At 30.4% G+C, this 13,110-nt stretch overlaps 1 protein-coding gene across 2 annotated transcripts; it reads right to left on the reverse strand.

The window, feature by feature from the left end:
* Positions 1-429: 429 nt before the first annotated feature.
* LOC139843399 (transcription factor bHLH153-like) lies at positions 430-5,565 on the reverse strand. Of its 2 annotated transcripts, none has more exons than XM_071833469.1 (6): positions 5,331-5,565; positions 3,315-3,447; positions 2,900-2,965; positions 2,623-2,688; positions 1,797-1,844; positions 430-1,348 (listed from the first exon to the last, which is right to left on the reverse strand). In XM_071833469.1, exons 2-6 carry the CDS (start codon positions 3,411-3,413, stop codon positions 1,220-1,222), a joined length of 408 nt encoding a protein of 135 aa, XP_071689570.1. In that variant the 5' UTR covers positions 3,414-3,447; positions 5,331-5,565; the 3' UTR covers positions 430-1,219. The 2 variants fall into 2 exon arrangements, with proteins under 2 accessions (XP_071689570.1, XP_071689571.1); XM_071833470.1 differs by having other exon boundaries at positions 3,315-3,456.
* Between the last annotated feature and the right edge of the window lie 7,545 nt (positions 5,566-13,110).

The raw sequence follows: 13,110 nt of genomic DNA on the forward strand, positions 1-13,110 counted from the left end.
ATAAGTGGATGGTTGTTGATAAGTTGTAGGTAACACTTTTCATTACCTAACTTGCCTAACTCTCACCAAATCCCAATCCTTACTACTATAAATAGAGCCATAAGCAAGCATTCAAATCATCCCAAAACACATTCTTCTTCTTATATTCTAAGAGTGTAATAGAGAGTTTGAGTTTAGTCTCATAATTACAACCGATATAAGGATTAGTAATTATCCTTGTAATTAGAGAGAAGTTGTAATTCCTGTTATTCTTATTAATGAAACGTTTCTTTCCTTGCCCGTGGTTTTTACCCTATTGGGGTTTTTCACGTTAAATCTCGGTGTTCCTTTATTATCGTTTTCATATTATTACTAGTGGTTTGCTATAATTCGGTGTCACTTTTCTCAACAAAAATGAGCAAACAAACACAAAAAGGCAACCAACCCTACACAGATCAAAAGGCCAACCTAGCTACAAGAAAACAAGTGACCCGACAAATCTAACCGAGCAAAACCAAAAAATGTACGAATGAACAAACAACCTCAAAGACATCCTAGCTCATCCGCGGCTATAGAAGCCTTTTTTCCCCTCGACCCCGGCTCTAAAATTCTTCCATCCACTTTTTAAAAGACCAATTTTCCGGAACATGACAAGAACGAATACACCTTGAGCGAACCGAAAGAAGAGGCTGTTGAGGGCCCCACGATTTTATCTACAATCGTGGAATTGAAGTTCCAAGTATCGGTTCCAAACAAAGAAACTTCTTAAGCACCCGAAGAACCCTAACCAATTAGTCAACATCTTCATCACGAAGGTCAAGATTCGACACGACAGGAACCCTTCTTCCTCAGCTTCTTCTTAATCTTGTTGAAAGTCGCATCAACCTTCTTAGAACCCAAATCCGAGCAAGCCAACGAAGCTTCTCAAATTTTATAATTATAAATCAACTAGATAATATCATGCTCCACATCTATAAGCATCTAAACATACACATCTATAAGCAACTAGATAAATATCATGCTTCTCATATAATTATAATTATAAAATAAATATTGATCTCCATTTGTGATCAATACAAATCACAAAGACCCCATCATCCATATATTAACCTCCAAGAATGGATACATTCCTTGTAACTTAGTTATTTATTATCTTAGATGCTTTACTTATATGCATTTTTTTATATATATATCTCTACCGCCAACTCATCCCGCTAAATCCACGAATCTACAGCATGCCCTAAAATTTTGGTGAACTGGTCTTAATTGGGGCCCATATATCGGCTCCATTGCTGCTCAAAACCCCCATTGTATACGAAACTGGAACCAGGCGCAGCCCTTTGCTTCTTAAGTCATATGTGTCGACTTCCTACAAACATATAACATACCAGAAACATTTATAAATACATGTGTGACACGTATACAGTTTAGGTGCTAAGTTACTATCTCTAGATTGTGGGTCATAAAGGTAACAAATTGGGTGGGTCGGACAATTTAGGTAAAATTCTATCAATATTTAACTCTTGTACACCATAATAGATAATGGATTAATGTAATTAGGAAACTAGGCTATAGTCTAAATCTTCTTTGTTGCAGACTTGCAGATATTTATATACTGTTTGCTATGTACAAAAACTACCCAATTTAACATATCTTTTTCCTGTAGGTTAATGTTTTCTATTTTATTCATTTAGATCTACTATTATCAATTATCAATTAGATTAATTAGAACCCAAATCGACTCAATTTCATATTCACAGGTTTAATTTTGCTGCCACTAATGATTCACATAAATTATAGTAGAAGTCATTTCGTACCTGAAACTGAGCGGTTGGGTTGCTGTGAAGGTAAGGAGCACTCAGCACCTAAAACAAATCAAATTAAATTAAATTAAATCAGCAACAGCAACAACAACAACAACAACAACAAAACCCAATACCACATAAGTGGTGTATGGGGGAGGTGAGATGTAGACAATCCTTCCCCTATCCGAGAATAAAGTCAAGTCATTTCTCCACCTAGAGTGAAAACACTCTCAAAAGTGAAAATCATCCCTCTCTCTATTCTACGGATAGAGAGATTGCTTCCGAGTGGACCTCCGGCCAATAAGTAGGAAAAAGTTTTTTAAAAATAAAAATAAAATAAAAAATAAAATTGAGACGCCATGAAAATGGTAAAATCAAACTTCCATGGGTTTTAAATTATGCCTGAAATTTAATTTAGGCTCTAAGAGTCAGTCAAGTTGCCAATAAATCGACGCTTGCTGTTGACTCAATAACTAGAGCCCATCAAATTAAATCAAAAACATTAACCAAAATCAAAATAGCTGACACACAGTCACACAATTACGATGCAGCAGAGATCAACATATACATCTTTCTTTAAAGTCTCCAACGAAAACTTTTGGTAAAACAAAAGACAAAGTTTGGGCAGCATGTAATTCATATATTTCAAATATTTGATTAATAATCTTACATGCAAAATCAAATATGGTGCAATTAAGAGCATCAAGATTTCCCAAAACCAAACATTTTACATGATGATATTTTCAAATGGTGCAATTATTTTGGAGGTAATAATGAATCAAGCATTTCACATATATGAAAGTTATAAAACAGTGAGTAAATATAAGCAGGGGTAAACCTTGACTTGTTCATGAAGAAAATTTATGTACTCCATTGCCTCAAGAAGTACCGAAGCGGTGTCTGTCTGCAAATACAAGACCAACCTTAGGTCAGTGAATTATTGAAAAACTTAACCAAATTACAAAAACTTGACTAACCCAGCAAAAGACCATTCAGCAAAAAGAAAAATAGTAAGAACAAAAAATAGATGACATATGTTTATTCAATACGCATATCGTATTAATAATAATTAATCTTTTCTCCATTGCCCACTGAACTTCAAGATTTCACCTTACCTTGCCATATGGTGAAACAAGCTGCTGAAGGGCTGCAATCCTTTCACCAACCTTCTCCTTTCTTTCCTATTAACAAAGTCAAAGGTCAACGATTTCTGTGTTTACATATTAAAAATTGTATTTTCCTCACGACAACCCTTAAGGTTTTCGTTAAGGTCCATAAATGGGTAGTACATGACAGTCATTATCAACTTTTGACTGACGGTTATTCTTTTGTAAAAGTATTTTAAGATTCTTATCAACAGCCCTTAGGGTTAGAAAAATTCTAAAAAATTCTAAATGTTGTATCAATGAGAGAATAAACACGGTATATGAACGTCAAGTTTATTGTTAATTGTTAACTACAGTAAAAAATCCATCGCAAATTCGTATGAGAAAATGTTATATAAACATTTATGAAGAACGAGAAAGATACCTTGGAAGATATGGACAAACCAGCCTTGTGCCTTTTTGGTGTTAAAGAAGTAAGACTCCCCTGCTCAATAGATACTGGACTTCGTTTATGTTCCATCATCCTATGCTGACAGTATTCCTTTTGTCTTAATATACTGCAACCACTAACCGTATATAAGGCATTTAAAAGAAAACAATTAAGTATGAGCAACCTATAAATGTCATAAATAAACTGAAAGGAAAGCCAAAAATCAGAGTACAGCTATATGTTGGCCAGCTCCTACGCAGTTCAGGCCATCCGAAACAGCACATAAGATAATATTTCATAGTAAGCTTGTTTTATATATTCAAAATAGAGTTTAGCAACATTCAAATGTTAACGAGCCAATCTTAATAAGTAAACTGCTTAAGTGTGAATTTTTTTAACAGCAGTTTGGGATCACCCAGGGGGACTAAACCACCCACGCAATCATCTCCCGCAGTTGCATAACCCGCACCCAACTGCTACCCTGGAGGAAACCCGGACCAATCCGAGGGCATGGCAGGTAAAAACCACCTCACCCGCTGCCCTCGCAATGCAATGTGCGAAAGGCGACCTTTGGTGGATTTCAAGATCAAGGGGATATCATTGTGCAATGTTGCCGCCCCAAGGAATCGAACTCTCAACCTCTAAAGAGTTATGGGCCATTACCACTGGACCAACGACACAATTGATTGGATAAAGATCAGCCCCAAAAAGAGTGTTTCTATCAACGCCATTAGTTTATTACACACCCATGCTAACAACTATTGACCTAATGAGCCAAAATGTCAAAAGGAACACATACGCTAGTTCCACGAGGTTACTTGCAGTCTAAAATAATAAAATAGCCCTCAAGATTGACAATTCAATAACAAATAAAACAAACATGAAGACAAACATCAGGCAGATTGGTACATTTGTTACATGTCTTGTCACAGAAAAATCCATAAGCGATACACTGGTAAACGACAACTCCTATTCTATTCTATTAAACATCAATTACCTTTCTTTAAGGACAACTTTATGTTATAAACAAAATTTTATGCAAGATGTAACATATCAACAAAACGGGAGTGCGATGAACGGTGCAGTTCGAGTTAAAGAAGCTACCTTATGTATGTATGTATGTATCAACATTATTGTAACTAATCACGGGTCCCTAAACAGCATCATTATAATTAAATAATTAAATAATTAAATAATTAAATAATGATTGATGATATCATAATTCAATATAATCTATATGTTTGAAAGCAGCACACATATCTAACACTTTGTTTATTGTAGGACCCAGGATTTTTTATTTAAAATAGTAAGTAGATGATGTCTCTAAAGAATACATGTGTTCTTCTAGTACATTTTAGTAAACAATGATCAACTATTAAACTGTGCATGTCAAAATCATATGAAATAAAAAATGAAGAATTAATCTTATCAATGTTTTCTTCCTCCAACTCAAAATTCTCAGAAATAAATAAACTTATTTTTTCAGTATTTCATATTAAAAGCTGGTTATTTCATACTAATTTTAAAACTAAAATGTCCTAATTAAAACCTTCCACAGAACCCTAAAATCAAAAACAAAACAATTTTCTAAACTTTTTTATTTTCTTATTTTATGTAATCATGTACAAATTATATATGTGTAACCTCCAAATTTTGCTGAAATCACAAACAGTACCATATATATTAGTGAATATATATTGCAACATAAATTGTTACAGAAATGTTACCTATTTATTGTACAATAACACAAAATAAGCTCAAAGTTTTCTAACAATTAAAAATTAAAACTAAAAATATAAATTAGAATTTAACAACTTTATTAATACCAGTAACAACGGAAAGATCAATAGAAATAATATTTTTTTTATATAATAAACACGATATCGTTAATGATCATCCAAATGATGATGAAAAGAACAATTGCATGCATTTAAAATTCAACTACTAACCAAAAAAATTAACAGAAATTACAAAATCATAAATTTGGACTAAAAAAAGATCAGAATTTACCTAACAAAAATTCGCTTGTATTCAGCGCTTATGAAATGCAAAATTCAAAACCGATCCTCAATTCGTAATTTCATATCATATTTTCTTTTCCGATTACAGATATATATCAATATATATCGAATTATATATACCGAAACACTAAGTTGAAGTTGATTTTGACTTTAATTTTCGCACAATTACGTTAAAATGAAAACTTAAGACTCGCTCAGTGTCGAAGGGGGCTTGAGTGTGAACAGAGCAGAGGGGGAAAGGAGATTTTGAAAGAGTTAATTGAGTGGCTATTTATAAAAAGAAGAGTTTATTAATTTATTATTTTAGGAATATATTGAAATATTGAATATTGAATATTGATATTTGATACTGATAATAGAAGATACTCCAATAGATAAATAAATAAAGATTGAAAAGACAGATGATGTCATAAATGGAAATAAATATAAATTTAACGCTTTTGACAGCTAATATCCAACTATATACCGTAAATGGAGTTGTTTTCTAACCTAACTAGGGTTACAATTTTGTTTGTAACTTTGTAACTAAATCTTTACTCGCAGTAAATCGATTTGTATAACTGTAAATCATACAAGAAGAACAGGAATATGGCTCTTATTCTTATCTACCGTTTGGTAACTGGTAATTAGCATAAACTAGTAAAGTGGACCGCGCTTTGCGGCGGTGTGTAAAAAAAATTTGTTTACGATTTCATATAATTACAATGACATTTCAAAAAATGACTATAAAATTTGTAGTTCAATCGAATTTGCATAACTTTTTTACCATTATTTTAAATTGCATACCCAACCGCCACTTACTACCAGCAAATTGCCAGCCACCTTACAAATCTGAATAGTCGCACTCTTCCAACACCGCCACCCTTATTTTTTTTTTTATTTTTTTTTTGTCTAAAACTCCAACTATGTATTAGTTTATATTTTTATTTTATTTTGAACTGGAACCAACTTATTCTATTCTTCTTTCATCAAGATAGTATCAGTCACTTTAAAAAATATTACTATCCAATTAGTATAATTATGTGGTTACAACTAATTTAAGGATTTTATTATAAAAATTTCAGATTGTTATTATTAAAAACAAAGCAGTCACAAATTAGGCGGTTCCAAAAAAAAAATGCTACAGTAACATTGCTACAGTATAACAGTGTTTGTTGGTGAGGTGGCGAGATATGTGAAAGGACCCATCCTAATCCATCCGGACGAAGTCCATATCGATTATAAACGATTCACAACAGTTGATTACATCGCGAGGTACTTGACCTCTATATGATACATTTTACAAACATTGCATTCGTTTTTAAAAGACAAACTTTCATTTACATCGACAGTTGACAGACATGCATCCCATTTCATAATATATCCAAATATAATTGACTTAATAATAATCCTGATGAACTCAACGACTCGAATGCAACATCTTTAGAAATATGTCATGAATGACTCCAAATAATATCTTTTAAATGATCAAATGCACAGCGGAAGATTTCTTTCGTACCTGAGAATAAACATGCTTTAAAGTGTCAACCAAAAGGTTGGTAAGTTCATTAGTTTAACATAAATAATCATTTCGTGATTTTAATAGACCACAAGATTTCATATTTCCATTTCTCATAAACATACGTCCCATGCATAGAGACAAAAATATCATTCATATGGATTGAACACCTGGTAACCGACATTCACAATATATATATAAGAATATCCCCATCATTCCGGGATCCTCCTTCGGACATGATATAAATTTCGAAGTACTAAAGCATCCGGTACTTTGGATGGGGCTTGTTGGGCCCGATAGATCTATCTTTAGAGTTCGCGTCAATTAGGGTTTCTGTTCCCTAATTCTTAGATTACCAGACTTAATAAACAGGGCATATTCAATTAGATAATCCATCCATAGAATGTAGTTTCATTTACTCGTGTCTATTTCGTAAAACAGTTATAAAAATTGCGCATGTATTCTCAGCCCAAAAATATAAAGGGTAAAAAGGTAAATGAAACTCACCATACTGTATTTTGTAGTAAAAATACATATGACAACATTGAACAAGTGAAGTGTTGGCCTCGGATTCACGAACCTATATCATTTGTGTATATATTAACACATATGATCGTAATTGAACAATTTTATATATTATAACCTAATTTATATATTATATATAATTAATTTGTGTATGTATTCAAAAAGGTTAATATTTATATAGTTACATTAATATATCCATATTTATATATATAATTGTTTAGTGTAAAAAAATAGTTTGTTATTTGTAAATATCTATACAAATAATATTAATAGGTTTAATATATATGGTTATGTGAAAATATTAATATAATTATGTAATAAGTATATTTTATGTACATAGTATTTATTTGTTTTAAAAGAAAAGCTTTGATAATAATAATGATATTAATAATTTTAATTAATACATATAGTAATAATAATGTTAATGGTAATAATAATACTACTTTTAATAAAAATAATATTAATGATGAATATTATACTAGGATGATAGTCTTAATCATATTGTACAACAAATACTAATATTTATGATATTTCTAATTCTAGTAATAATAATAATAATAATAACAATAATAATGGTACTAGTGATATTTAATATACTTAGTAGTAATAACATTAATTAATAATCAATCGTAATAATAGCAACATTAACAATAATAATAATAATAATAATAATAATAATAATAATAATAATAATAATAATAATAATAATAATAAAAAAGGAGACTACCTCAATAAAGAGGCTGTCAAAAAAAAGAAAACGTCTCTGCCATAGATCGAACCCGCGACCTCTCGCTCCCTCGTTAACATCTCGGACCATTGGGCTGTTGCCCATTTTTCTGTTTTAACACCCTCGAAATTATATATAAACCGTATTATAAAACTCCTTCTTCTTCCCCATGCGTTTTAATTCGATCGATGTTCAAACCAATTCATAAAGTTTTATTTATTTAGTTTAAGAATTGTTTAACAAACAGAAAAAGATTAAGGATTAATTCATTTAATGAAAACAAAAAAATATATATAATAACAGCCCTTTTGCTGTTCCTGTTCGACGTAGGCCTTTTTAAAAAAAAAATTTGATTTTTGCAATAGAGAAAGATTTGGACGAAGTTTATAATACGAAATATATTTCAATTTACCTCTATTATCTTTGTGATTCCTCAATTTCAACAGAAACGTCAACAAAATCACGAATTTCGCTATGAACAAAATATTTGACTTTTTGAAACTCATCTTTGACTTCAAGAATTCGAGTTCGTTTTTAGGAATTGAAGACTAAAATTTTAGAGAAAGTTTAATCAAAACATTCCTAACAACACCACATTAAAGGATTTTGAAATGAACTTCGAATTCGATTTCTGGCTGAAAAGTTATAGAACAGAGGTATCGGTTATTATATATCCTTATAAAATTCTGTTTAATTCTCAAATAATATCAGATACCAGTGATGTAATATTTAATAAAGATTGTGGAATAGTTAAATGGCAGATGCAGAGAACAAGGGTTGTTCGATTTGCTTTTGATGGATTTGATGTGTGTGTCGACATATCACGAGTAGCACAGAGATAATAGAGATAAATATATGAATCAGACAAATAATAGTAGGGTAGAACAGATAGCGAAGTTTAACTAATTTCCATTAAACAAATTATATTCAAATAAGTAATATAATAATAATTCTAAATATATTAATTATAATGGTTTTATTAATAATAATAAGAATAATATATATGTAATAATAATACCGATAATAATAATTATCAATAATTTTATTCATGGTAATATTAATTTTAATAATAGTATTGATAATGTTAAAAAAAATATATAAAAATAAAATAAAAAATACTAATACTAATATTTACAATAATAGGATTAAATATAATTTCAATAATGATATTGAGTTAATACTTAATAATAATAAATATATTAGTAGTAATAATAATAATTTTAATAAAAATCATAACGATGATAATAATAGTAATAATTTATAACAATAATAGTGATAATGATTCTTATTGATAATGGTATTAGAAATCATAATATATTTAATATTGATATTTCTATAAATATTGAAAGTAATAATAATATTACTATAATAAATTTTATCTTGTAATTTCATTTATTATATTAATATTACAGTTTATTAATTATATCATATTTACTAATTATATATTATAAAATAATATATATTGTATAATTAATCTTTATAAGTTTTATATATTTTACGTTATATATAATACTACGTATGTATAACATATATATATATATATATATATATATATATATATATATATATATATATATATATATATATATATATATATAGATTCATTTTAATTATTTTATATCCTATTTTACCTATTTAACTTTAATGTTTATATTATATTTTATTATTCCAAATTATTATTATATAAATTCTTGTATTTATATTTACATATGTATTTACATATTTATTTATAAATGATTGTTCGTGAATCGTCGGGAATAGTCAAAGTCAAATGCATTCATGGAAATAGTTCAAACATTATGAGACTCAGTTTAATAGACTTTGCTTATCATATCGAAATCAAATAAGATTTAAGTTTAAATTTGGTCGGAAATTCCCGGGTCATCACAGTACCTACCCGTTAAAGAAATTTCGTCCCGAAATTTGAGTGAGGTCGTCATGGCTAACAATAAATATGTTTTCCTGACGAATATGAGTTGATAAATAGAGTTTTATCATTATTGAATAATTTGGATAAAACAATTCGATTACTCGAAGCGTACGAGTGAAGCTATCACAAAAGATGGAGATAAGGTAATAGATATTCGTCTTTACTTTTAATGTAGTCATGGTTGAATTTAGAAGATATGGTGCGTCATAGCTTTTGACCTAGAGGGTTGAATTCCGGAATTCAAGGGATTTATAGAAAATTTTAGAAATCTAAAAGATTTGATTTCTTCGGCGAATAAGGAAATTAAGAGCTCTTATAATTAAATACGGTGATCTGCCTCGATCACTCTGTCTGATATTCCTATTATAAATTAAACTTTTTCCATTCCATTATTCGCACCATTCCTATACTTCCCTTCTTGTTTCATACATCCAAAAGATTGTGAAAATGCTTAATCCCGTTCTGATCCTTGTCCTTATCCTGACTATCGCCACAATCATTCTCTTTTTCCAACTTCCACCGGAGAAATCTGTTTTCTTCTACTTCGCTCTTGGAGTTATAGTGTTTTTAATTCTCCCGTGTCTTTATGTTGCGATAAACATTGACATACACGGTTTGTAATGTACGGGTTGTTATCGGGCTTTATATTTTCCCTTATATTTCAAAGCTCTATGCTTTTGTTTTCTCTTCTCGACTTCAAGTCAAGCGAATAATAGTCCATAATTTGTAGTTATAGAGTTTCGAATGATTATAATGTTCTAAACAGGATGGAACGTGATAGCACGGTTTGATTTGTCAAATTACCAGAATCACTGAGAATAGAACTATCAAGAATATATTTTCTTGATATGTTCGGAGGTGAAGTAGAATGAACGAGTCGTGTAACATGGCACATGATGACGTTATGATCTGTGAATCATCACGTTCCATCAGAAACTCAGCATGAATTACTGTAATATAATCACGTTGATCAAGTGTCATTATATTATACTAACTCATGCATCAGTTCCCAACATTTCTTCAATAACATTCATATTTTAAGCTCGAAAGTTTACAGAATATAGAAACTAACAGTTTCCATATGATGTAATACTAATATCACGAATAGATTATTGATTTCAGATAAGAATAATTATGAAAATATCTTCAGAAATATGGAGGATATTTATAATGAAAGATACGATGATATCTTGGAATTTCTAATATCGATGGATGATGAAGCAGATTTATCCGTAAGGGTTTAGATTCGGAAGTGAGGTATTCGCTAAATATTTCATCAGAAACGGAATCATTTGGATTCTTTGAAGTCAAACTTATTCTTTGTGATTTGTTCACGGCTTCCTTCATAGTTTCGCATAATCCGCTTTTCGATACTAAATTTTCCATTGAATGTTTCCAACATAATGATACACAGGACGCACGAAGAGGTATATAATTTCGGACGAGAATATTTATGAAATTATCCTCAGAAATATCGAAGATATTGATGATGATATTTCGGAATTTCTAAGTTCAATGGTTGATGGAGAAAGATTTTCCGTAAGATTTTAACATGACTTCGGAGCAAGATATTCTCTAAAGATTTCAACGGATCTAGATTTATCTGGGTTCTATGAATTTAGGGTATGTTACTTGTATTTCTCCTTGGTTTCATTTACGGTTAGCTCAATCCGTTTTCCAGTTCCAACTTTTCTGAGCTTTTCCAACATACTAATCTTTATCATCAAACTTTCGATGATTATGGTCATTTACGGTTATCTACAGTTTCTGCTGCTTCATTCAGCTTTTTCAATATTCAGAGTATTGATTTGTGACTGAGTGCTTTTCAGAATTTCAGAATGAGAGATCATAATTCTAAGAGATAAATGTCATATATATAACTGTTGATGTAGATATGCTGTGAGTTTTCAAAGTGCTGATTGCTGATTCCCGGTAATTGTTATGGCAATTATTGTTACAGTGTGTAGATGAATACAAGATGGGGTTTCAATGAATAAATATAATGATTCTTCGGAGAAATTAAGTCGATGAGTAATGAAGTTGCTGATAAGTTTCTGTTAATGTGGTGAAATATAATCAGTTCCCCGGTAACGATGACGAAAGGTGGGTTTATAAATCAAGTTATAATAAGTTTAATCCAAATGAAAGTCAAAGTTGATTTGCTGGAGCTATGACAAAATTGGCTAATTGGAAAAGGAATTGTAAAGTTATTTTCGGTAGTAACAACGCCAAAGGAGCTAGCACAGATACGTGTTAAACGTTTACTCATGTTCTGAGTGTTTCCAGGTGCATAACTATATGCACAAATCTTTCCTTATGTAGATGAAGTGCGGTTGATTCATCCTCTCGGTTGAGATGTTTTCAAGAATCATGAAAGGTTTGAACGCAGAATGTAATCGTGAAGATACAAATGAGGTTTAAGATGAATTCAAGTGGCAAACTTGAAGAATTGTTTAGTTTCATATGTTATAGTCAATATTTTAATTCATTTTAATTGTCCAATGTTGGTAGTCCACAGTTGATAGTCCACAATTAGCAATTCAATAATTCATATATAGTTTAATATATAATATTCGAATTATTTAATACGTGTCATGACCCGTATACGTCTCAGACTCGATCACAACTCAAAGTATATATATATTTTGGAATCAACCTCAACCCTGTATAGCTAACTCCAACATTTGCATATAGAGTGCCTATGGTTGTCCCGAAATATATATATAGATGGGTCGATATGATATGTCAAAACATTGTATACGTGTCCCGATATTTAAAGTGCGTAAAATAAATAACAGAAATTAAATGACTATAAATAAAATTGCGATAAATTAAAATGTGATCAGTTAGCTAGGAACAGTTAGCTAGGATTTTGTTAGCGTGGATTCTTAACAAAATTCCTCATAGTTAATTTGTTTGTTTCTAACAAATTTTATTCCGTCAAATGTTTTCTTCATTATGCCACTTGTTGGATTCTGATAGGTCAAAATCCAAATTTAAAATTTAATGAAAATGGTTACTCTGCGGTGAACGGATACGGATACCGGTGGATGTAAGTAGGATAGTGAATAACTGTGGAATCAGATTCG

The sequence above is a fragment of the Rutidosis leptorrhynchoides genome, chromosome 4 (genome assembly GCF_046630445.1).
Source record: "Rutidosis leptorrhynchoides isolate AG116_Rl617_1_P2 chromosome 4, CSIRO_AGI_Rlap_v1, whole genome shotgun sequence".
Lineage (NCBI taxonomy): Eukaryota > Viridiplantae > Streptophyta > Magnoliopsida > Asterales > Asteraceae > Rutidosis > Rutidosis leptorrhynchoides.